The sequence below is a fragment of the Amphibalanus amphitrite genome, unplaced genomic scaffold (assembly GCF_019059575.1).
Source record: "Amphibalanus amphitrite isolate SeventyFive unplaced genomic scaffold, NRLGWU_Aamphi_draft 000856F_arrow, whole genome shotgun sequence".
Classification (NCBI taxonomy): Eukaryota; Metazoa; Arthropoda; class Thecostraca; order Balanomorpha; family Balanidae; genus Amphibalanus; species Amphibalanus amphitrite.
Window position 1 is genome coordinate 283,101 of NW_024882350.1, and position 24,400 is coordinate 307,500.

At 51.9% G+C, this 24,400-nt stretch overlaps 1 protein-coding gene across 1 annotated transcript in view; it reads left to right on the forward strand.

Moving 5' to 3' along the window:
• The window catches only part of LOC122367189 (transcription factor E3-like), a gene marked incomplete at its 3' end in the record, with an annotated part of 109,684 nt that overhangs the window by 72,651 nt on the left and 12,633 nt on the right, over window positions 1–24,400 (forward strand). Inside the window, exon 4 of the mRNA XM_043340082.1 lies at window positions 24,151–24,213. Coding sequence (XP_043196017.1) covers window positions 24,151–24,213 — 63 coding nt within the window. The remainder of the gene's footprint in view (window positions 1–24,150; window positions 24,214–24,400) is intronic.

Consider the following 24,400-nt stretch of genomic DNA (forward strand, 5'->3'; position numbering starts at 1 on the left):
AGGGCCCCGGTAACGTGAGGTAGCCGAGTCGGGGCAGCGTGCGCTGACCCAAGCCGGGGCCGCGCGTCCTCCCGGTGTCATGTGATAGCCCGGGGCTGCCCGCGGGGATGCGGTAGACCGCGCCCAAAGCTGCGGCCCCGGCTTGGGTCAGCGCACGCTGCCCCGACTCGGCTACCTCACGTTACCGGGGCCCTGGCTTTGGGCGCGGCTTCTGCTCATACTTTGTGGTGCGGTGGTGGTGCGTCGGGCCGCGCGCTCTGACTTCGGCCAAGAAAAATGCGTCAGCTGATCATTGTCATTTCTGCCACTTGCGTGTGGTGAAATGGGGTCATAACTTAACCCTCGCCGGCCGAGGGGGGGGGGCGGGTGCCGCCCCCCATAGGGTTTTTTCGCGATAGCTCCGAACACGCTGGCGATAGAGAGCTGAAACTTGGCATACCTGACCTTTGATCCAAGCCGCATCTTTTGACACCAACCGCATTTTTGGGTCAGGTCAGGTCACTGACCTATGACGTCATAAGTGAACCTCTGCACGGTCTTCAGATGTCCAACTTCGCAACGCCCTCACTGCCAGAGGAGATGTCACAGGGAAATGAAACTTGCAAGATCTAGTATCCATTATGAGTCTCCCAACTTGTATATCTCGGATTTTTCCTAAAGGTCATATGAGGTCAGGTCATTTTCGTGACCTCACCATTATAAGTCAATGGGGAAAATTCAAACTGCTATTCTGGCGCCGGAAACGATCTCCAACTATCTCAAGCACACAGAATCGTGATTTGATGCACTCCTTGCAAGGTTACATGCGTCACTTTTGCAATGTTGACCTTCCGTGACGTCATTTATGACGTCATCAAGGTCATATTAGTTTTTCGTCAATAACTCCCGATCAAATTGAGCTAGCGAGTCGAGAAAGCCACCAATGGACTCAGGAAGACCTGCCGGATCGAATGATATGCGACATGACCTCTTTCGACCAACTTCGTGACCTGGGGGTGCTGACCTGACCTTGACCTGAGGTCAACACCCTAAGTTGACCTGACCCGAACAAAAAGTATATCATTCGACGCGCCTGAGCGAGGCGAACACGATGCTGCCAAAATCGCTGCTCTGCGGCCGTTTTTTGCGAAGTTATTCACCAAAAACTGAACCGTACCCTGGGGCACTTGACCTGACCTCAGAGGTCACCGGTTGACCTAGGACCTTAAAATCGGGTACCAATCTCTGCGTCTCGTAACGGCGCACACGCTCGTTTTTTCAGCGACGCGCTAGCTCCACCAGGGGCGAAACAGCGAGGGGGGGTCGTACCCGCCCCCCCCCCCCTCGGCCGGCGCGTATGTAGAAAACCAATAGGTCCGGCGAGGGTTAAGAGACGGCTTTTTTTCATATCAATTATTTTACATAAAATCATATTTCAAACCATAAATAATGTTCGACAGCCAAATAAAAGAAACAATACCAATACAGGCTTACAGTTTAAGGCTCGACATTGTGTTGTCTACGATTAGACAGCTGATAACTCATTCCCGTACGTCGTAACTCTATAATGACCTTTGCTTATTGTCACATGTGCGCCGCATTCGCGATTGTTGGCGACGCCTGTTTGCAGGTCAGCCCACTACAGTTGTTATACATATCGAAAAACCGATAAACTTTTAGGCGAAAAAGGCACTATTCCAGGCCCATTTTTGATTTTTTTGCGATATTAGGTAAAAACAGAAGCTTCTTATCCTAGGAAAAATGAAATGGGAAATCTTTCAAAGGTGGCACACTACCTTTAAGCCCGTAACGATTCATCTACTACGAGCAAATATGGGCGCACCTGACACACGCACAGTGATTTGCTGTTTTTCGTGCGCGCATCCATCGCATTAGGCCGTGGCCGCCGCCGCGGGCTCTTGGTCACGGTCAGGATTGTGATGCACATAAGGTCACGTGGGCTTGACAGGAACTTCAAGCCTAGGAGGTGTGTGGTGGTTGCGTAAATTTACGACGAGCGACGCAGTTTTGTGAATTCCCCGGCGTTTGTGACGTCACGTTCTGATAGAGCGGCCAGCGCTAACAGAGGGCTGTAAACAGGGGCGGAGGAAAGAACACGATTCATGGGAGGCAGAATAATACACAACACACTTGACTTCTTGGATCATACCTGGACATATGCGTAACTTAAAGTCAACATGTATTTGTTTCGGACGATATTCAGTCAAGAGATCTGCTTATTCTGCAATCTGCATGCCAACCTAGTGGTGGCAGTGCACTGCAGTTATCTATCGATATAGGCGGCTTTTGCTGTGACGATCAATTTTGCGAGACCGGTTCTCTTTTATTATTTTGCCTTACATTTTGGCCTGCTATGCAGACGCATTGCTATAGCTAAAACCTGTTGCTTATTACCCATTAGCCATAATTATGCATACCTTTACATCAATGCTCAAACATGTTCTTATAGACGTACTTAAACATGGACCATAACAACATTGTACCGTATAGTCATACCTACTTATAACGGAGGGCGACCTGCAATATCGCTGGCTATTTTAGTAGATGTGACCGTGGAGATAAGAGATTCGTCATCGGACTTCACATCCGGCTGGGTCCTTGAGATCGATGCCGTTTTATCCCCACTCTGACTGCGTGATAGGCATGTCACGGTCTTTGTTACATGGGATGAGTGCAGTGCACTGGCGATTACCTAACGCGGGGGCGGTGCTTATCTGTCAGGGATCATATCGTATGAAGTCATGACATAACTTTTGAACTAGAGCTAAATATCGTCTATCTGGCGCTCCAATTTTTGTTCCTCATATGATTTAGATCACAGTTCAAAGTAGTAAATTCATTATGGCTTTCTTCACATTGCTTTCTTTGGCTGCTGTCATCCCTCCTCTTAGGAATTGGTGCCGCCACCCATGAGCCGCTGGTATCGATAGTAAACTGCTCTTCTCGGCTAGCTCGGAACCATCCCTCGACCATCTCTCTCCCGAGTCCCGAAACCCTGAGCTCGCGTGACCTTCCGCCGTAAGTTTGGCATTCACGTCATCCCGGTGAGGATCGGACGGGTGTTATCCTCTGTTCGCACCTCCATAAACCGGCCATGCAGGCATTCTGCTACGTGTTGCGGCGTTTGTCTATGTCAATATGGATGCCACACCTGAAGCAGGGGACGCCGCCACTCCTGTTCGACCGTGCCGGCTTCTGTGTACCAGTAGCGTCAGCGCTGCTCCATCCGGGCGACTGGTTAGGCCCACTCGAGTCGTGCAGAGCCCCTTACGGCCGGGGTAGCGCGGTGTTCCTCTTCGCCAGGGTAGCCCCACTTGCGCCGCGGGGGGCATCAGCTAAGCCGGTGATCAGAACACTGAAGTGATAGTTATCCCCATAAACGGATAAAGGCGCGGCGAGGACAGTTCGGCAGAGTCTGCCACATGAGGAAAACTGATCTTGATTAGCATTTATCCAGCCTGCATTACCAAAGTGTGAAGTGTCATCCAGTTGTTGCTCAACTATTTATATTATTCTTAATGTTATCTATTTTTTATTATAACTTTTTATTTGTTTTGATGTAGTTAAACCACATTCCATCGGCAGAAGATGCATAATCTATGCCATTTTTAGCATGCCGTTCACCGATGAGAATATGATAAGGCAAATGCTTGAAGTGTTTCGCAATCTATGCAGCTATTATACACTGCATCAGCCGTAAAATGTTTGTAAAGGTGGCGGCAGCGGAACTACGAAAGCCCGGTTTGCCGCTCTTCTCTCGGCTGCATCGCATACCGAGAGACACTGAAATATTTCGGAGATCGGACGTGGACAAATGCCCTGCATCCTAACGGCATATTGTCGCGGCGCATTTCCCTTGCATGTGCTGTTGCACGGCGCTGGCCCGGTCCCGCCGCTGACGATGTGTTGACTGAGCCGATTTGACAGCCGGCGTCAGCCGCTGAGCTGCTGATTTGTCAGCACGTGACATGACGACTTGTCATCGTCCTCCCGAGCTCGTTCCCCGCGCCCGACTGGCGGGACGGGGAGCCGTCCAGTGTTTTATGTGTTTTCTTGCAGCAGTTGGCTGCCGTATCTATAGTGACTAGTGACATTGCTAATATGAGTCAATATTGAAACTGGTCCGGGGCGCTGCTTAACTCTGATGCACCTGCTGATTGCCCTGTACCGGCTGACTCTGGCTCGGACTGGTTCTGTTTCTAGGTTGATACGTCACCCAGTCTCACTGATAGGACGTGTGTCACTTATCGGCCGGCCTGTCATCGATCGGCTTAACTCTCCACTGAGTATTTTATAGAGCCAAAGTCCGATCACAATTAAGTATTTATTCTGGCTTAGGCAGATAATTTAAACCAACTACAGACACAGTTAAGAAGTTGACTTAGCGCAGCTGATAGGGTGACACTGATAGATGACAATCATCGTTTTATTCGTTTGTTTCAGTGTTATGTAAGGTCCTGAAAATAATATACAACACCGTCCTTCGTTAAAGCGCGATAGGGCATTGCCCAAAATAAAAATACTAAGAATTTTGTGCAGTGTTGCTCTGATATTTTCGGTTTTGGTCACAAATACGGAAACAATATTTTTTGTTTTAGGTTATTTCCAGACTTGCATGTTAAATTTTAATGGAATTATTTTTCTGCAGCGAAATGGTTACCACCTCCCTATATAGAGTATGACCAGTGACCACCTTTTAATGGCTTCCGCCACCCCTTTATATGTAACTCATTCAGTTGTTTCCGTCCTCCATCCCTCGCGGGGTCGCACCGTGCCCCGCGGGGAGTGAGGAGCCATCCCGGTGGGTATATCAGCCTTGGTGGAGGAGCCGTCCCGGTTGGTATCCCCCCCCCCCCCAGTAGAAAAGCCATTCAGGTGGGTATAACACCCGCTAGTAGGTACTTACATAGAGGAGCCATGCTTCTGGCTATATCACCCCTGGATCTGCGGCCGCCTGGCCGCTCGGCCTTGTCCGGTCGGAAGCCAAGGTCGCACCGGGCCGAGCACTAGCGGTAGTGAACGGTTACGGATCGTCTTCGACTTTCCGCGGCTTTGGGTATTTCTCCGTACTCGGCCCATAAAACGGCACCTCCTTTTGGGGCAAGCAGACGGCAACTGATTCATTCAGATGCTCTCTCTGCATATATTCCTGTGGGGAGTACGACACTTATCTGATGTCCATTGAAGCTGCTCCATTTCTGTACTGTGTACCTATGTACATCCTACAAGTTGGCTGTTATTGAAGGTTGAAGGCATCACGAGGTGAGACTAAGGAGACCGCAGACCAGTCGCATGCATTTTCAAAAGACTAGTGCATTTTCTTTTGCACTCAAATATTTTGAAGTTGTTCTGGCGTTATCACAGCCCGGGCGCTCTGCATTTCGAATGCAAGCGTGTCATCCATCTGGGAATGACAAATTTACACACCATACATGACTTGCATAAGCTAACAATAGCTTAGACGAGAGGGAAACGACTGGTGAATCCCAGCCCATGGTGTGACCATGGACTCCTGCAGGAATTCACGCAGTTGGCATTCAGTAACTTGTGTATGTATAGTGCGGATTCCCCGCCTGGGAAGGGCACAATGCCGTGCCGTATTCACCAGTTGGCCGTCACAGCTGAGCGGGTGTCTGTGCACAGCTGTGCCCCCTCCCCCTCACCCTGCACCCGCACCTGACCCCTGGCGAAGCTCGGTCCTTCGCTGACAATTAGCGCCGCGGGGCAGACAGGACCTGCCGGCCACCGCGTTGTGAACATCGCCGGGATCTGCCGCGGCGGCTGATGGTGTCGGTGATGACCTTGTGGTCGGCATTGTGAGACTGAGCGTCCGACACTTGAACTTCATTACCGTCAATGTGTCTTGGAATGTCTGATATCCAGGGTTGTATACGACTCAATCAATAGCAATCAATTCAATCACGACAAATTTGGGAAACCAATCAAATCAATCAAGTCAGAGCAGTTTTCGGGAATTGATTCAATCGACTCAAACGCGACAATGAAAGGAATCAATCAACTCAATCAAACGACTCAAACCAAGACATACATTAGGTTTTTTTTTTTGCCCCACCAACTTGGAAAAGTGTCCATAGCAGTCTGGTGTACCTACCAACCTACATACCTACAGAAGAAACATAAAAATATTGTCATTTAAAATTATGAATTGCCCTACCATTCAAAGTTTCTATGTAATAAGGAAGGATAGCTAGCGATGGACAGGTGGATCATGATATCGAGGTTCAATGGGTAGAATTGGAGCAGAATTTTCATTTAATGGGTGCAAAATAACCCAGTAGTTGACTCGCCCCTGAACCCAAATCACCACCTTTCACCTAAAAGTTGTCAATTTAATTTTGGCCATATTCCAACTCCATTTACACTAAATATCAGATATTGCAGCTGAAAGTTTGGCAGTGTTTGGCGGATTTTGGCAGTGTTCGTGATTTGGCCATTTACCCTACACCATGTCTATCTTAATGGATAATATGCATCAATAACATATTAACCATAGGGAAATAGAAATAAATATATTACCTGCATGTGACGGTTTCGGTTAGACAGAGACTGACGGGCAGCCTGAAAAATCTTTCCACACATTTGCATTTGAGACGTGGGATGGGGCTAAGCTTTTATAAATCCTTATTCTACGTCTTTTGATTTTTTGGTAAGATGACGTCATTGATAATTATGTAGTATGGTAGATCATCATAAAATAAATCGGTTGTACAACACCAATTTCGTTTTAATTATTATTTCATTTGAAATAAAACCACTTAATAATATTCGGTAAAATATTTTAAGGAAAATGAAATATATTAAATACATTATGCTTAGGCTCTCAGGAGAAAAGGATCAACAAACGTTCTGCTGCAAATTAAACAATGCAGCAAATTTAGCGAGACGAAAACGGCGCTTTTGTTTCAGTTATTTTTGTAGGGGTTTCAGATATTTATAGAGTTCAGTGGGTTGTTTCTGAGGAGATGTGGAGATGTGAATTATTAATTAATCACACTTTATTAGTATATAGGGCCTTGCACTTTATCATCTGGATTAAAAAAACGTTTCCTGCTGAGTGCAGAAAGGTAGGTAGGTGCATCGCCAGGTTCTATCACCAGGATTGGAGCAGTTATTGCAGTTGAAAGTCAAAGTTGGCTGTTCATGCCCTGTTCTTTATTTGGCCATCTACCCCATATTGCAGTTGTGATGACAAGCAGTTTTCAGTGTAGTTTTGCGATCTTTGATGTCATCAATTGGTGTCATTATTTTTCGTCAACTAAAACTTATTTGAACTTTCCATTCAATCGACTCAATCATACGAGTCACTCTAATTTTCGGGAATCAAATCAGTCAACCAGTCGCTAAAGTCAAACGAGTCAGTCAACCAGTCATCTCGAAAAGTCAATCGACTCAATCCAATCAACTCAAAATACGCGTTGAATCAAATCAATCAATTCAATCGACTTGATTGGTATACAACCCTGCTGATATCGATAGAAAATCTGGATCTCATTGTCGCATAACAGGCAAATATTCGTCTCCGCCAATCACCTTCACATCGCTCCCTGTCCGCGGGGAGGGTCGGCAGGTTTTACGTTGAGTCGCTCCGTACCGGCCCCAGAGTGCAGCGTCACTGCCGATGACGCCAGTCTCGCCTCCCGCCGCGCACGTCCCCACTTCATAGTACACACCTTACACTCGTCGGGGGCGGGTGGTCAGCGCTGCGGGCGGCTCGGATTACAAAGGTCGCCCCCCCCCCTCTCCTCCAGACACTCTGCACACCGCGGCCACTCGACCGGAGTGGAAATACACCCGGCACACTCGGCACGACGCGCCACGAGCGAAGCATCCCGTCACGAACTGTCTGCGAGCAGCCGCTCCGGCGCCGCTGCTTGCTTGCTAACTGCCTCCGTCAAGAGTTCTCAGTCGTTCTCTGAGTTCCGATGAAAACAAACAATACACCCGACGACATGATTGTTTGTGTATTTTTGCTACTTCTGTTCATTGTTGGCGTCAGATCTGCGGTGCGGCGGGTGTGTCGGTTTGAGTGAGTCGTCACTCGTCACGGACAGCCGGATCTGGCCGGTCAGGTGCAGTTTGGGGCGCCGCGGCTACGCGCACCTCCCCACACGGAAGGCCTCTCGGACCTGCCGGCCGGGCGGCGACGTGCGAGGCCTCCGATCACGTCGGCGAGCGTGTCACCGTCGCGCCGGCCGGACCTTCCCCTACCGCGCCGCGCCACATTTCGCCGCCGAACACGTCCCGGTAGGACGTGCGTCAGTTCGGGACAGCGCTGCGGGTCGTCAGACTCCTATCCACGGTCTCTCTGCGAGCGGTGACGGCCGGCAGCGGCCGCCGAGCGGCGCCCCGGCTCACCGATGGCCTATCTGAGGCCGTCAGGTCCCGCTGCGGTCAAATGACATCGATATGACCACTTGGACAGCGCTGAGCACCTAAAAGGAGCCGTTATGTAAGCCGCCGCTACGCAGAACGTCCTCTGAGCTATATGCGCTTTCCGCTTTCATGTCGCTAAATATTCCCCATGATCAGATTTGTAATAATGTTACTGTGGTGAGAGCTGCTCGCAAATGCAATTCCTAATGCCCATCCTCCAACCCTTTACTAAAACTAGTTGCACATTGCACAGTGCACACTGCACAGTGCACACTGCACAGTGCACACTGCACAGTGCACAGTTTATCGCTTATCTGCGCAGCTCCATCAGCTGACCGTTGATATCGCGCAGGACACAGGTGTGCCAACTGAAAGAGAGTGAGCGTCTGCCGCCAATGAGCGAAGCTTAGAGGGATTCACTTAATTACTGCTATTCTCCGTGCCTCTATCGTGCACCACCAATCCTCTATCAGAGGGTGAGGTGGCTTCAACTGCCGATAGGCTGCTCTATCATCACAAAAATCGGAACATCCGAATCGCAGAGAATTGGCGAACATTGTCCTTCGTAAAGACGTTTAGCGTGTAAATCCGTTCTCACTGCAAGTCAGTAAAGGCCGGAACACAGCTTTTCAGCTTTTCAAGCGTGTGCTGTGTTCCGGCCTTTAGTGTTACTGCGTGCTGGTCCGGCGAGGGCTCCCTAAGGTGGGGTCGTGGATTGTGTACCTGGCAGTTTTACACCACTCAGGTATGACGCCACATGCTGGTGCGTCGTACGAGGTGACTTGAGTATTCCTAGTAGTGCTATCGGCTGGGGTTCGAACTCGTTACCGAACAGGTAGGAGTGTTTTGTAACATCACAGATTCCTGTGTCATCGATTTGCTACCACTCTCGACATGTTTGCAGGAGGGAGGGGAGAGAGCGGCAGGGGAGGTGCAAAGGGGAAGGAGAGAGGGCGATAAGGGGCCAGGGGTGTGAATGGTGGGGGACAAGAGGCTGCAAAGTGTAGAGGCTTATGTCTCTCACTTAAAACACTTTCCTGAAGCACAAATTCTACAAAAGAGCTGATCGTCTCAAGCAATGGTTGTGCTAACACATTTAGCAATGCCAATCATAAATACGTTTCGCCAACCATTAGCCTTTTAAGCTTTCTTTCATAGCTCCCCACAACCTAGCTGGGCGCGGAATCTGCACTCAGAAGAAGGATGTGGGCATTTTTACGGCTAAATGGTCGCAAAGCAATGCTAAGCACATTTGTCTGGTCTTAAATCTTCTAAACGTTGCATGCAAGAAACGAGAGGAGTCAGATTTGCGAGGAATGCAGGGCGCGGTGATACAAAAACTTTTTGTAAATGGATAGGGATTTTCATAAGCTCTGCTGTGCCTTTATCTGGTTAGATCATGACTTTACAGATAATGAAATCATAAACGAAATAACGAGTTACATGGCGCTAAGATGAAGACTGTGATATCATGTGAAACCGTGAATTTAGGGATAATTTTGGTGATGCATGTAAGTTGAAAAGCAATACTTGAATAGTTAAAAAAAGATGATGCGCTTAGTGAATTAATGTCGCAAAGCTTGGTTTTAAGTCAAAAAGTTTTCCTTTAAATCACTCGTTCACAAGTTATAACAAATAATATGTTTAATGCAACAGCCGTAGTTATATGAAAACATATAATAATGCGTGGTTATATGATATAATAAAGGCTTTGAAGGCATATGTTTTCTTTATTAGTTGCATGAAGTTATGTTGCTTATGGAAAATGCCTACATACTGGTCTCTCAAGTTTTACGTTGAGCCGGGGGTGTGATAGATTGTCAAGCTGGCTCACGAGTCACGACATATCGCTATATCTAACAAGGCCCAAGGGGGATGGACTTGCATAAGCAATGTTAAATGTGAACTGTTTCACGCGGCAACCGTACGTACTACTTGCTTTTGCTTTGTTTCGCCTTCACCAAAACAAACATTCAAACAAATTGAATTAACAACCCAGCTGCATGCGCTAGGAATAAGTAGCAGCCGTGCATGCCCATTTTTTTTCTGCTCGGACCGAAACTCTGCGGTCGCCATCGACGTACCCGCTTGGGCTCGTCGTACGTTATTTGCGTGGGACTGCATATATTTATAACATTTTGATATTTTATGGTATGTCACGGACGCTTACTCGCTGCATTATTGCAACGCAATTGGCTATAGGTAACAGGTATTTATGAGTAAAAGTATACCCAATGAGCCCATTAGGCGTACAATTTCACAGTGTACAGGGTGTCCCATAAGTTCCTTCTCACCTAAATTTTTCTTTTAGAGGCTCTCTTATTTAAAGCCACGCTTAATTTATTTTGTAACTGAGCTTTTGGGGTTGCCATGGCAACTGTGAATGTGCTCCACGGTAACTAATTCGTCTAGACAAAACATTTTTTTTGCCAGAGAGTTCACTTCCTGTGGAGACGGCTTACGCCGCAACATAGAGGTCTCCGATACGGGAACGTCTCGGTATTTAGTCCGCACTGGGCCATTCACAACGGCTGAGGGTGATTGAGACCATCCAGTATGTAGCCAATGTCTGTCGCTAACTGGACGCACAGTCAACAAGTGACGCCGATGATTTGTCGGGAGTCAATCGCTGCAAGTTTATGCTCTTTTTTGTCAGCTTTCACGAGTGAGCCATGTGGCCAAAACTGTGTGGCGCCAAAATGGCCGTCAAAAAGGTCCTAGGGTTAGAAAGTTGGTAAACATGCTTTTCAGGATGCATTACCAGCTGTCTAAGAGTATCATCTCAGGGTACCTAACTCAAGGTGACTTCAGCTCTACTTACCGGAGGGCTCAAAACAGTCAAAAACGTCTTAAAATGGCCAAACATGTGTTTCGTTATGCCTGAGGCTAACAAAACTGGAGGGCCGATGACATCAATGTGGTCATCTGGACTACCTAGTCCGTGCTCGAGATAAAACACCCGTCCAAACCCCAAAACGGTCCCATATGGGCGACGGAAAAGGCCTTTGTGTCATCCCGCTTTATTCCTATGCAAAAGGCCACGGTCACGGTAATGTGGGGTAATATGCGTCCAGACACTGATCACGTTGCGATTGATACTCCAGAAACAGTCTTGGGACGCAGAATGCTTCTCCAAGAAGATCTAGGAGGAGTTTCAGCTTTCTAGCTGAACTCTAACCGCAAGTATGACCACATTTTTTGAGGAGAAAATGGCATCCGGGAGGTCGTAGGCCCATCTTTAAGCAAGACAGTGCATCAGTGCACAGGTCAAGCAAAGCTTAGAAGCAGTGCCAGGAGACTGTGATAGGCGTCTGTGGCAAGATCACATCCCAGGCAACTCATCGGATCCAAATTTCATAAAAATGTGTTGGGAATATTGAAATCGAGGCTCGTCGAAGCGAAGCGGTGTTCCAGCATCGAGGAGCTCACGGCCCATGCCAAGTCGGTCTGGGCTAACTTCAAGCCTGCTATACTGCCAAACATGCCGGTTGGCATGTCGCAGCATGTATTCATGTGTTTGCCTATGAAATGGGGAGCACATTGAGGGATTATAAACATATTAAAACGCAATGTACTCTGTTTTACATGCAAATATAAGGTGAGAACGAACTTATGGGACACCCTGTACATATGCTCAGACTTCAGGCAGAGCATCACTATATCGTTTAAATTCAACATTTTGCAATGAAGTCCGCATGCCAGTTTACACAGTCATGTTGCGCACACTGATGCTGAACATATTAAATAAATGAACTTTTTCCGTCCTTTGTCAATTATTATTCCAACTACGCCCGACATATTTGAACTTAAAACATGGTAGGTACATATATCTGATTTTGCCTTCAGGACATTGCATTATTAAATACTTAACGGCCTATGACAGTTACCAGCCACCGTGAACGTCCCAGCTGATTTTACGCCAGACCATACCAATTTTCAACCCGTACCGATACCACGGGTGAAAGATATAGAATTCCCATGACGTAACGCGTTTTTATCTCGCTGGGATCGGCGAACAGATGTGGGGTGGCGTACCACCGGAGAGGCAGCTTCCCTGTCAGACTCGCGACTTTCTCCCGAGCGTAGTTACCGTCCCGGTGTCAGCCGTACTGTGGTGAGAGATGGGAGCTTTGGGTGAGCCGCTGGTGATGGTAATCGCCAACAATCCCACAGAAACGCTGAATTGATGATGCCAGACGGTGAGGAGGCTGGCCGAGCAGAGCCCGAGAAGGACACACTGGGTGGTGAGTGCCCGAGGGCGCCACGGTGACCCGGCCCGGCCCGAGAGAGGAGCGCCCGACCCGTCTGATGATGACAAACGACAAGTGCGTTTAACGTGAGACCGCTGATCGTCGGTCCCGATAATCGCCGGCGCATCAGCTGATCGGAGGGCTGCCGCGCACCCCAGAGCCGCTGCCGCCGCCCGCCGCCGCCGCCGCCGCCCGCCGCCGCCGCCGCCCGCCGCCGCCGCCGCTGTCGCTGCCGCCGCGCGGCCGGCCGGTCCGCAGTCGACGACGGGCCGGCGGGGAGAGCGCACGCGCCATGTCTCCCGTCATGTGCTCCACGCCCGGCGCTCAGGTCAAGCCGGCGTTCCCGGCGGCGGCCGGGCCTCTGGTCGGAAAGCTGGTGTCGCGCGCACCCCGTGTGCTCAACCAGCAGCTCGCAGCGGCGCGGCCCACCGACGCCACCGGCCGGCCCGCCAAACGCATCAAGATCATCATCCGCTCGCAGGGCGGCCCGCGCGCCAAGGCGGCGCTCCGTCAGGTGCTGAGCGCCAACGAGCCGCTGAGGAGTCTGCAGCGTCTGGGCGTGTACCGATGTCTGAGCGGCGCCGGCGCCGTCACCTCTGCCTCCACCCGGCCCATCAGCGAGCCCTCCAGCCCCGTCAGCAGCGACGAGGCCGGGTCGCTGGCCGACAATGAGGAGGCCTGCAGCCCCGGCTCGGCCGGCGCCACCAACACAGACATGCTCGACGATCTGCTCCCGGTAAGTAGCGTTGCCCAGTGCGTTCCCTCGGGGTGACAGGATTTTTAGACCGCTGGTACGTGTGCGTTTATCGTCGTTTCGCGCCGTCGTTTCAGTAGTTATTTCAGGAACGTGGTCTGTGGCCGTGCCCGGGTCCGGTCTGACGTTCCATTGGGCCGGTCTGCCTCTGACCGGTTTTGATCCGTCGCCTCCGTCGCCCTCCCTCCCCACTAGTCTCCACGACCACGTGACGGGATGGGTCACGCGCTCAGTACCGTCTGGGGCCCGTCTGGACATATACACACTCGTCGCCGCGCAATGTCTGGCCTGTGAGGGACGACAGTTGGTGCAGCGGCGCCGGCGGAGGGTCGCGGCCCCCGCTGTGGCAGTCACCCCGAGCCGGAGTAATGTAAACTATGCAGGGGCGCGTGCCGGCTGGCTGAGCCTGCTGTGGCCGGTGCTGACCGGACCCGCCTGCCGTCGCCGGTCAGCTGTTCAGCGGCTGGGTAAAGTGGGCGGCTCCGGCGGCGGCGGACGGGTCGGCCGCGCCGGCCCGGCCGGTCGGTCGGCTGGTGGTCAGGCCGGCAGATTTAGGAGTAGACACGTCATGAGTGCTCTGACGGCCGTCCGGATCAGAGACACTCGCCGTCCGGTCCGGGCCGGTCCGGTCAGTGGGAGAGCAGCTCAGTCCTGATCCGGGACCGTCCAGCCGCAGACCAGGGACAGGATTCGGCCCGCGAGGGCGAGGACAAGCTTAGGGAAGAGGGCGAGCTTTGCTCTCTGAGCCCAGTCAGCTAGCCACAGACAGAGACGGGCCTGGACCGGTGAGGGCGAGCTGGGGAGAGCCAGACTGTCATAGAACCAGTCGCGGTTATGTGGACAGATTTCCACCGTCACGATTGGCGTGCTGTTATGTTGTCTGTGCGGTGAGATGGCCACTCCGAGCTGAGCTCGGGGCCTCCCATGGGCTCCATTGGAGAGCTTACACCTGAGGATGTGCTAGATAATGAAAGTAAAACAACTTCTGGGGCACTGAGAGTGTATTTGTGAAGCTGGTAGGTGTGTTTTCCGTCGAACCTGCTGCCTACAAATCACTCTTTTTAACACATGCGGTGGCTGTTTTCACGTGCTGCCTATCTCCGACTGTTGCGTCTTTATGGTTTTATGATGCCGATACGGTCAGGTGCGACCTTTTGCTTATCTGAAACGCTATGACAAATCCGTGAGCTTTCCCGACAGCCGATTAGGAGGCTGTGTTTGTAGCTTATCATTGTCGACTTTGTTAAACTTACGACTTCTTCTGTAGATAATAATTTTTTATCTTTACAAGATTGTTGTTCTGTGCAAATTCCAAAGGGAATGGAATTGTGGTGGATCACTCCCTCTAACTTACTTATCGTTAAAATCCAAGCTTCTCTCAAAGCTCAAGAACGACTATTCGTGTCTTCACGACTCGACTCGTCATTTTTCTATCATATCCTTATCTGGTCTCCTTCATTTAACATATATCCCCGACCAGTCTGATCCTGAGATCAGGCAAATAAACTACGCAGCGAGCTTATCGGTGGTCCTGACCTTTGTCTGCAGAGGGGGGATATTTCAAGGCCTTCGTTTCTTCTCATTATTCTCTCACTGGCCTTTATCCTTCGCTTTCTCTCTCTCCTTCTCTCTCTCTCTCTCTCTCTCTCTCTCTCTCTCTCTCTCTCTCTCTCTCTCTCTCTCTCTCTCTCTCTCTCTCTCTCTCTCTCTCTCTCTCTCTCTCCCCTCCCTCCCCCCCCCCCCCCTCTCTCTCTCTCTCTCTCTCTCCCCTGTAGCCGCCGCTTTGACTCTCGCCGCTCTACCCAATCAGCTGTTGTAGTTTTTGTGGCCTGCCGCCGCCGACACTGAATTCACGACCCATCCCTACTGCGGCGACAGAGACCGGAACAGCAGCGACAGAGGCGAGCAGTCACGGTCCTGGTGTGTCAGATTGACAGCAGATTATGACACATAATCCGCTCACTTTACAAAATAAATGGCAGGCTATCCTATCCCAATATGTCGATATATTTTGTGACACTCAAAATCTTAATATTACGACCGTATTTATTTCGCTGTTTTTGCATACAATATTTTATTGGATGGAAAGACACATTTTATCTCTTTCAATCGATCCCTGCCAGCTTGCGTGCCTATAAATCTCTCTCTCTCTTTCTCTCTCTCTCTCTCTCTCTCTCTCTCTCTCTCTCTCTCTCTCTCTCTCTCTCTCTCTCTCTCTCTCTCTCTCTCTCTCTCTCTCTCTCTCTCTCTCTCTCTCTCTCTCTCTCTCTCTCTCTCTCTCTCTCTCTCTCTCCGTCTGTTATTCACGGGTTCCTCTGCACTCTCGTCCTGTCCCCGCTCTCCGGTCGCACGCTGAACTGACCGGCGCCGCGTGCTCGTCTCCGAGTGTCTGTCTCTGTGTGTATGTGTTTGTTTATCCTCCCGGTTGGACCATCATCTCTGGTATCTGCCAGAGAGGCGGCCTGTGTTCGCCGCCCGCTGAGTCGTGTTGTCCCACATTGAGGCGGCACAACTCGGAGTTGGAGCGGCGTCACACAACACACGTTTATGAGCCGGACGCATGACTCGGTCGCATAAAGATAAGGCCGGTTTCACTCCCAGACTGTTGGTGCGGCTGTGTGTCAGTTGTCGTTTTAGCTTCATTCAGTTTTTACTTCGTGACCTTGCCTGTTCAGCTTGTGTGGAGCCAAATGGTGTTGAATACAAAGCTAAAAGGCGAAAATCATCGTTCGATTAGGCCGTCAGCAGTGTGTCTAGTTGGTGGAGAAGGTGCGAAGTCACGACTGCGAAGGGAATATGAGAGTGGAAACTGGCCCTGGTGCTGCCTTCTACGACTCCAGCGATATCACTCTGCCTTCTATGACTCTAGCAATGTCCCTTTGCCCTCTGTCGAGATGCCAATTTGACTTTGATTGTGTCTAACTTTACTTTACGTTTTATTGCTCTTATTCCACCCCTCGCGTCTATATCGGTTGACAATTCTTTATATTAGCCAGGTAGTGTTAAATGAATGCATCAAGTAATGTTCCATTTGATCTATCGGCACACCACATCCAATCCATAGTACCTATTGTGTCAGGTAGGTACTCGGCCGCAGTCCGGTAGCTGTACTTTTTGTATCGTGCATCCTCGCTGTATGCCGCGCCTGCTCGCTCTGTTAGGCTTTTCGCCGAGAAATTAAGGCGTCGTAATGCGGGTGGTACGTTACGAAACCAGTTCCGTGGATTACGACTGGGTGGAACTGGAGCCCGGCCGCCTCAGCTCGGTCAGAGCACTCCTCTCACGGACAGACTGGCCGTCACCGTGGCATGGCATGGTTACATGCGACCTGCCGAGTCCACCACACAAAGCCGAGAGGCTCAGAGCTACCGGGAATAGCAACGGACACTGACGGTTTTCACTAAGAGTTCAGAGGAGCGTGGATTAAGATTTATGCTCATAGACTTCAAAGCATATTACACTTTATTGATTTATTGAACCTTTGCACAAAGCCGAGTGAAACTCTGTTGTCATTCTTCCCGCCCTTGGGTATGCACGAAATACGAATGCACGACGGTAGGCACAAAACCAGACTACTCGGGCTAAATTATTAAATTGTTAATTTATACGGATCATGTTGTACTCGAAAGAAACTTAGCTCCTCAAATTTAGCTGACTTCTCAGATGACCTTATATCATTCTTGCCTGCCGAGCATGAAATATATGGCATTTAATATGCGAATTCGGGGACGGGGTGAGCGATAAAAGGGTCATATGACTTTGTATCGATGCCCTCGGGCTATGCGCTGGTGCATCATTATGCACCCCGATTTGCATGAACAGGGAGTGCCATGTCCGTTGGCCCATGTGAACAATATTTGAATTGATCCGAGTGTGGGTCCGTTTGCCCAATGTAATAAATACACCGGGGACACTCATTCCATGGGAGATAAAACTGTTCAACAGGTAGATGTTGAACACCTGATCCATTTGGAACGTGCAGGAACATGGTTCAGAGCTTCATATGACTCAGCAAGAAACCTTAGGTCGTTGGGTATACACGTTTGGGACTTTCCTTGGTGAGCGTACTTAATTGTTTAATGTTTGAGATTGATAATTGTGATATGTGATGTACTGGTCCCATGTTCGTGTAACATTGACATCATTTATTTCTTATGCCATCCCCTTATTTGCTTATTTATTGAGGCTATGCTGAGGCTCGTGGATGACCCCTTCATTTACCGACATATAAGATATCATATGTATGTAATTGTACATATTTGAGCAACACAAAGATTGAAGTGCATGCATATCATCATAAAATCCATTCTTCTATTTAGAGCTTTCACCAACGCTAGTGCTCAGACCGGTTCCATTCATCTCTCAGGTCACTACCGAACTAAAAGCCCGTGGGAGTCCTACCAGCGGTCCTAGCAGCGTTTGTCTCTGTTCCTCGCGGCTGAACAAACCGCTATGCAAAGCACCTGTAGCTCGGCGTGCCTGGGCCTTCGGTCAGCGGGGAGAGCGGTCATCAGTTACACTCTGCGACACCCGCGGCCCTAATCCCCTGAGATGGAGCCGCCTCAATCGACGGGTAGCGGGGGTCAGCACCTCCACTGACTGGCTAGTCTAATCACGAGGCAATACATTGTCATTTGCTCAGATTGTGCAACTCGATTGCCGTCATTTACCACAGCCATATTCGTTAGTTTACGTGTCCACTGCTCGGTTACCCCTGCCTATCCTCTGTTGCCATTCTCACAGTCCCTCCGAACACAGTCCTTCCTCCACCTGTCCTTCAATTTCCCCGACCTGGCGCGTTCGTCCCCAGCCGTCTGTCCTCCATCAGCCCGTCCCCAGCCGGCTGACTTTCAGTGGCCTGTCCTCCAGCGGTGCCGTCCTCTCGTCCTCGGCCCTTGTCCTCTCTCCGCGCCGCGAGTTGCTCCCCCGCCGTATCGCCTCGTCAGATCGACCGATACGTGGACGTGCGCATTTGCAAATGTCCGTGTGCGCGCCTTGCATAAGCTGGAGGTCGCCGGCGGGAGGCAGCCCGCTCGTTCGTCGTCCTTCGGGCATGTCCTCCGCCGAACGAACACGATCGCCGGCATCGGGGGAAGGGGGTCTGTCGGCACCCCCACAGAGCGGCCGCCCGGCGCCCGTCTCCTGCCGCCACCGGCGTCATCCGGCGGCGGCGCGGCGCGACACGGCGCACTGGTCCCGATAGTGAGAGTGCCGTTGCTGGGCGCCGCTCTGGACCGATTGAATATGTGAACATTTGCGTCAGAGGTGGGCGGCTTTGCATGAGCTGCACGAGATGGATGTATGTTATGTCGCCGGCAGAATTACGGTATAGATAAGCGCCAGGCAGGGTTCATTTGCTCCGGTGGCTGAGGTGCGCCATGAGCTGGGTGTCATGACCGATGGGCTCGCCCTGCCGGTGAGCCGTGGACGCTGACAGTATCGGCGGAGATGCATGCCGACAGTGACGGCTGCCGACCTGCAGGTGCCAGCTCTGACAGCTCACTGCAGCCGCTGTGATCCTAGGTCAGTTCGGACTGGTCCGGTTTGACCGGGCGCGGAGCGGGGCCCCTCGCTGGAGTCCGGGCCCGGGCGGACCGGCCGGGGGCCGCTGGATCGACGGAAACCTGGCCCGTGACGGCCGCAGCGCAGCGCTTGAACCCCTGGACCAAACAGGGATCTGATTAGACCGACACCGGCTTTACCAGGGGAGGCTGCTCTGGGCTCTGCGGGACGCTCTGCCGCTCGTTTGACCCGCCGGGACGGGAAGCTGAGTAAACACAGGCCCGTCGGCGACCCAGGCCATGGACCGAACATCACATCCGTCCGGCGGGCGGGCGGGGCCGTCTGGATCCGGTCAGAGAACGCTGCGCTCTGTCCGGTGACCGGTCTGGGTCCGGTCACCGGAGGACGGTCCGGGGGGGGGGGACCGGACGGCTCCCCGTGTCCGTCACCCCGGCCGTCACTGCGTCTGTCATACCTGTCAGACCCGCCACTGGCCCGACATCGCCCGGTGTGGCTGACGAGTGGCACGCGCCGCCGATCCCTCGGCACACTTTGACGGCACGGCTGTGACTCAAAGGCACACTTGTGAAATTGGCCCGGCCTAGCCCTGAACCTGAGCCAGACAGGTGGGATGCGATGAGGTGTCATTTTTTGGCTTCACGTCCGACAACTGACCCACGCCGTCCCTCTCTGGCTCGGCCGTCCGGTTGCCGATCGCCCGCGGTTTTCCGAGGCGGTCGGCCGCTCCCTGTCTCGGTTACAAGGTTGTTTCGGCTGAGGAGTGTCGCTGTGCCACCTGCGACCACTTGCCACCACCTGTGACGAGCTGTGACGGTCTGTGACACCTGCGGCAGGCTGCTCTTAGCCGCAGCGAATTTTCCTGCCGCCTCATTCCATCTTCTGGATACGAAACTGAGTGATTTACTGATCTGAATGTGCCCATGCCTACACAAACAGTTCTCCTTTTATCTGTCTGGCGTTTTTAACTTACCAGGCTATCGCTTAATTTTCAGGGTCTTTAAAATTCCTCGCAGCAGTATATATTGCTCGTCTCGACTAGTGATGACGTGACGCTATTTGGGTATGAGAAAGTGTCCTTGCGTCCGCGGGCGCTGCGCCGTCGACGCCTTCCCCTCTTTGTGGCTGTTTTTTGTCCGACTCGGCTGGGGACGGCAGCCATTCATTGATCGTGCCATGAATTGTCCTCGCTTGGCGCAGCAGTAGGGGAAAGGGGGCTGCTAATACCAGGGGTGGCGTGGGGAGAGCTATCGTCTGAGGCAAGTTCGGAGCCGGGGCAGTGAGGAAAGGGACGCGCCCCGAAATATCTCGGGAGATTTGTCATGGTTCGTTAGGCGGGAAGGAAGAATCGCTGCATATGGATCACTCATCCGTCAGTTCCAGTATTTCACGGAGCGAGTATGTTGTTGAAACGTTGCGCTACAATTGCCTGATGGTCGCTAAAAGGCCTTGACATTCAGCGTGAATACGCACATACATACACACAGTTGGATGACTTGCTATGTGCTGACCTTGGTTCCGCCGTGGTCCATGCAGAGCTGTCACCACTTGCATTGTCTTCCCTCGGCACTACACAGACTTCCGGAGGTCTTTCAGGCCGCGTTCCTGCGTCACGCGTGGTGTAACAGTGCGGCGGCCAAACCCCAACTCAGCCCTGTCCTCCGCCCTCAAACAGACCCAAGCAGGTTTGATTCATTCAGCGTCGGGATTCATTGCGTCGACTCTCCGCTCTTCCCCATCCACTGCAACCGCTCTTCGCTATCCCCTGTCGCTATTCGCTGTTTCATGTCCCACTGCCACGCTGTCCGCTGTCCTGCTGTCCCACTGCCTCGCTGTCCGCTGTCCCACTGTCCCACCGTCTCGCTGTCCGCTGCCCCGCTGTCCCGCTGCCTCGCTGTCCGCTGTCCGTTGTCCCGCTATATCCGCTGTCCATTCATTGTCCCACTGCCCATTGTCCTCTGTCCTGCTGCCTGTGTCCTGGCTACAAACGACTGTTTGTCGTCCCACTGTCCAACTGAGATAAGTCTGGGCAGCGCCGGCCTCCTGTTTATAGGCGGTGTTCAGGCACGTCCGTCATTCAGGCATGTGCCTGGAAGACAAGGAGTAGTTGCTAGGCGGTAAAATGGGGCAGAGTATAATAATTATAAAACCGGCGCGCATCGCGGCTCGATGTGCAACCGGTTGGGCCGTGATGGTGCATTTTTGCAACGTTGTTGGTTTAATGATTTTATTTATCCACTGCTTGCAAGCAATGCATTGATAATCTACTTGTTACGGGCTGTTTAGCCTGAGACAGACTATGCACTGCTGCGATGACTTGGGCAAACTGACGCTAACTTTCCATCTACAATGCATTGTCGTGCGATTGTTGTTAGATCACCGACTAATTTGTTGTGAGTAAGAATTTCAGGCTGGAGTGTGGCTCTGGCTGGTCTCCGGTTAAATCTGCTCGGTCATTGAGCGACGACACTTGAGTCAGTGACGTAATGTTTGTTGGAAGCAGTGGAAGCTCCAGCACAGACTACAGATAGCTCACTCTCCGATCAAAGTTCGCTGTCCACAAGGCAACCGAAACTCCCAGATTGGTCCAGCAGGGTCCCGCGAAGCGACGCTCGAGATAACTGGAATGCTTCCGGACAGAACTCGAACCCAGCATGGTCGGCACTCGGCATCCTCTGCTCACTGCTCAGCCGTTACGTTAGTATCTCCTTACGGACTCTGGCACTGCCAGTTACCAGAGCCATCAGCCGGGCCGCTATCCGCGCACAGCCGCTGCAGAAAGCCGCATCATCCGGAGGTCCGATAACTAGAAACACTGATGACGTCATCCGTCACTAATGACGTCACTTTCGGCTGAGAAAGTCTCTATAGTTGTCTAGATCTCACCGTCGACCATTTCGTCCACGGAAGGCTGAATTTACAGCGGGAACTAAAGGCAACTTGTTGTCTAATGACTATTCCCAGTCCCTGACAACTTCTCGCTGTCACTAGGTTGTCCGTCACTGTTGACCGAATCCATTTCCTTCATAGTTTGCGGCGGAAGAAACCTCTGACTCACGATTCCTTGTGTCAGACGGAAACGCTTCTCAGACGGAAACGCTTCTCCGCCGCACCCCGCACTCCAGCGCCAGATATCCTGCGTTCCTCTGTCGAACACTCGCTGGCTGACCGGTTTTCGAGAGGGAATTTGATGATTTCTCAGCGCCAGAGGTACGGAATCCAACAACCTGTCGTTTCGCGGCTGCGCTCGAATTTGGTGGCCTTGACCGTCCAGCGGGACTGGTCCGTCAGTACTTGTGGCGATCCTGTTCGGAGGGCCTGTGGCGTCACCCAATAGCGGACATATCTCAGTCGTCTGGGTCGTGTCAGGCGGGCGGACCGGGGGGCGGAGGCGACTGTGGTACCGCGCTACCCGGCCAGCCGCGGAAATTCACCCGGGCAGGCGGCCGAGGGGCTGGAAACGTACCCCATGGGTCTGCACCAGGGTCGCGAGCACTGCAGGATGGGAAGGGTGATAACTGATAGTGACTGTGGCGGAGATGTTTGTTCTGCAGTGTGCGTTCAGAGTGCGGTATGGGAGACAGCTGACATCTCGAAACCCATCCAAAGCTGTCAAATGTCGGAAACTTGTCCGCGAACCATTGTAAGTCATTCTTGTGGATGTTTTGGCACTTTGACTTTGATCAAACACTTTTCATGAATATTGAATGGAAGTGCTTTGCTATAAGTGTTGTTTGACAGATGTACTTCATGACCCTTTGAATTAAGAATGCATCATTCACTTACTTTGTTGCCAGTTCTTATCAGCACGGTCGACACCACTGAAAGGGGGAAACGGTCAGGTGGACACGGGGACACGAGGGGGTGGACTCAGGCGGTCGGAAAGCCATCGGTACACGAGGGTCATGGGGTGAAACAATTAGCTAGCGGCCACTCAGGTCACGCGATTCGCGAGTTCACAACGCGACAGGAGCAACAGACAGACACAGACACAGGTCAAACGGATATGTGTGAGACACGCTTCACATGCGGGCTGACGCGAGCGAGCAACGACAAACGCCGGGTACAGGAAGGGAGCTCCATGGAGACACGGCAAGTGAACACTGTTCGGTTTCCCAGTAGTTGGGAACGCGGCGCGGCCGACCACCGTAGAGAGGCGGAAACGGCGGCGATGTTGGGCCAGTTCGCGTGACGCCTGGAGCACTGAGTCATGACCGAGTGGCTGAACTCGCTCGACTGACCGACTGAGCGCGCTCGACTGACCGACTGACCGGCCGGCGGACCACCGGAGCGGGCCGCTTTCCGATCTCGTTAGCTCCATATACAGACAGCTGGGGTTCCATCACGTCCCCTTTCTCTCAGTACCGCTCCCGTTCGCGCCTTTGTATGGTTTTGTCTTGGCGACGGCGATGCTCCGCGGACGGCTGCCAACTCGGAAGTTGGACGGGACAAAACGCCGACGACGCTTCCGTCCGTCCCTGGCAGGCACATCTCCACGCCGAACTGTGCAGCGGCGGTGCTGCGACTGGCTCCTTTGTGTGTGCTGCTGTCCTCTGTTTTGATTTAATTTTGCACCACCTTTGTTAGTGACACGTTAGTCACTTGCGACATGGATCGTTGCCAGAAGCTAACAGAGACCCACTGTCCACAGACATTGCCAACCCTGTTATTAGTAAGCTTTGTCGAGGATGATCCAGCTTACAGATGTGTCGAACTACTGCTCCTTGCACACATCCTCAGTCTCCCTTCAACTGAACCTCCGCTCTAAGACGCTCCCGCCGTCCTTTCTGTCTCTTGTCCTGCCACTCGCCGCTGACTGTCCTGCCTCACACTGGCCGTGTGTGTGGCGTGTGTTTGCAGTGATGTCCTGTCCTCTGCCGTGCCCTGTCTCCGTGCACGCCTCTCGCCTGCGCCGCCCACTCGTCTATGCTTGGTTTCGTAACTGGCCGCGCCTCGGCCGGTCAGCTCAGGACACCGACCGCGGAGCGCCTATCGGCCGCCAACGGAATTCTGAGCAGAGCCCGCGACGGCCACAGACGCAGCGCTGTTTGCCCACAATCGAGCGCCACCGATAATCGAAGCAGGACACGGACCGCTTTTTACCGTCGCCGCGCCGTTTCTGCATAGATAGGAGCACCTTTGTGTCCGAAGAACATCTATTAGGTGGCGCGAGACGGATGGGGTGGTTGCGAAATGTTCGCATTTTCAACTTTTTCTCTCCTTGCTTTGCAGGTGGATGAGCTGCTGGACAATCTTCTCAGTCTTCAGAGCGATCATGCAGATTCCACCGGCAACGTAAGTATATCAGACCATCTCGAGCTTGAGATACATAAACAGCTGCTAAAAGAAATCCGGGCCTTCTGCCGCCTGTGTCTTTTATCTTTGCTGTTTTGTTTATTTTCCAAAGCATATGAACTATCGTATCCATTGTCTATGCGTAGCGACGCGTCAATATGGAATGGGATGTGTTTTACGTGCGATT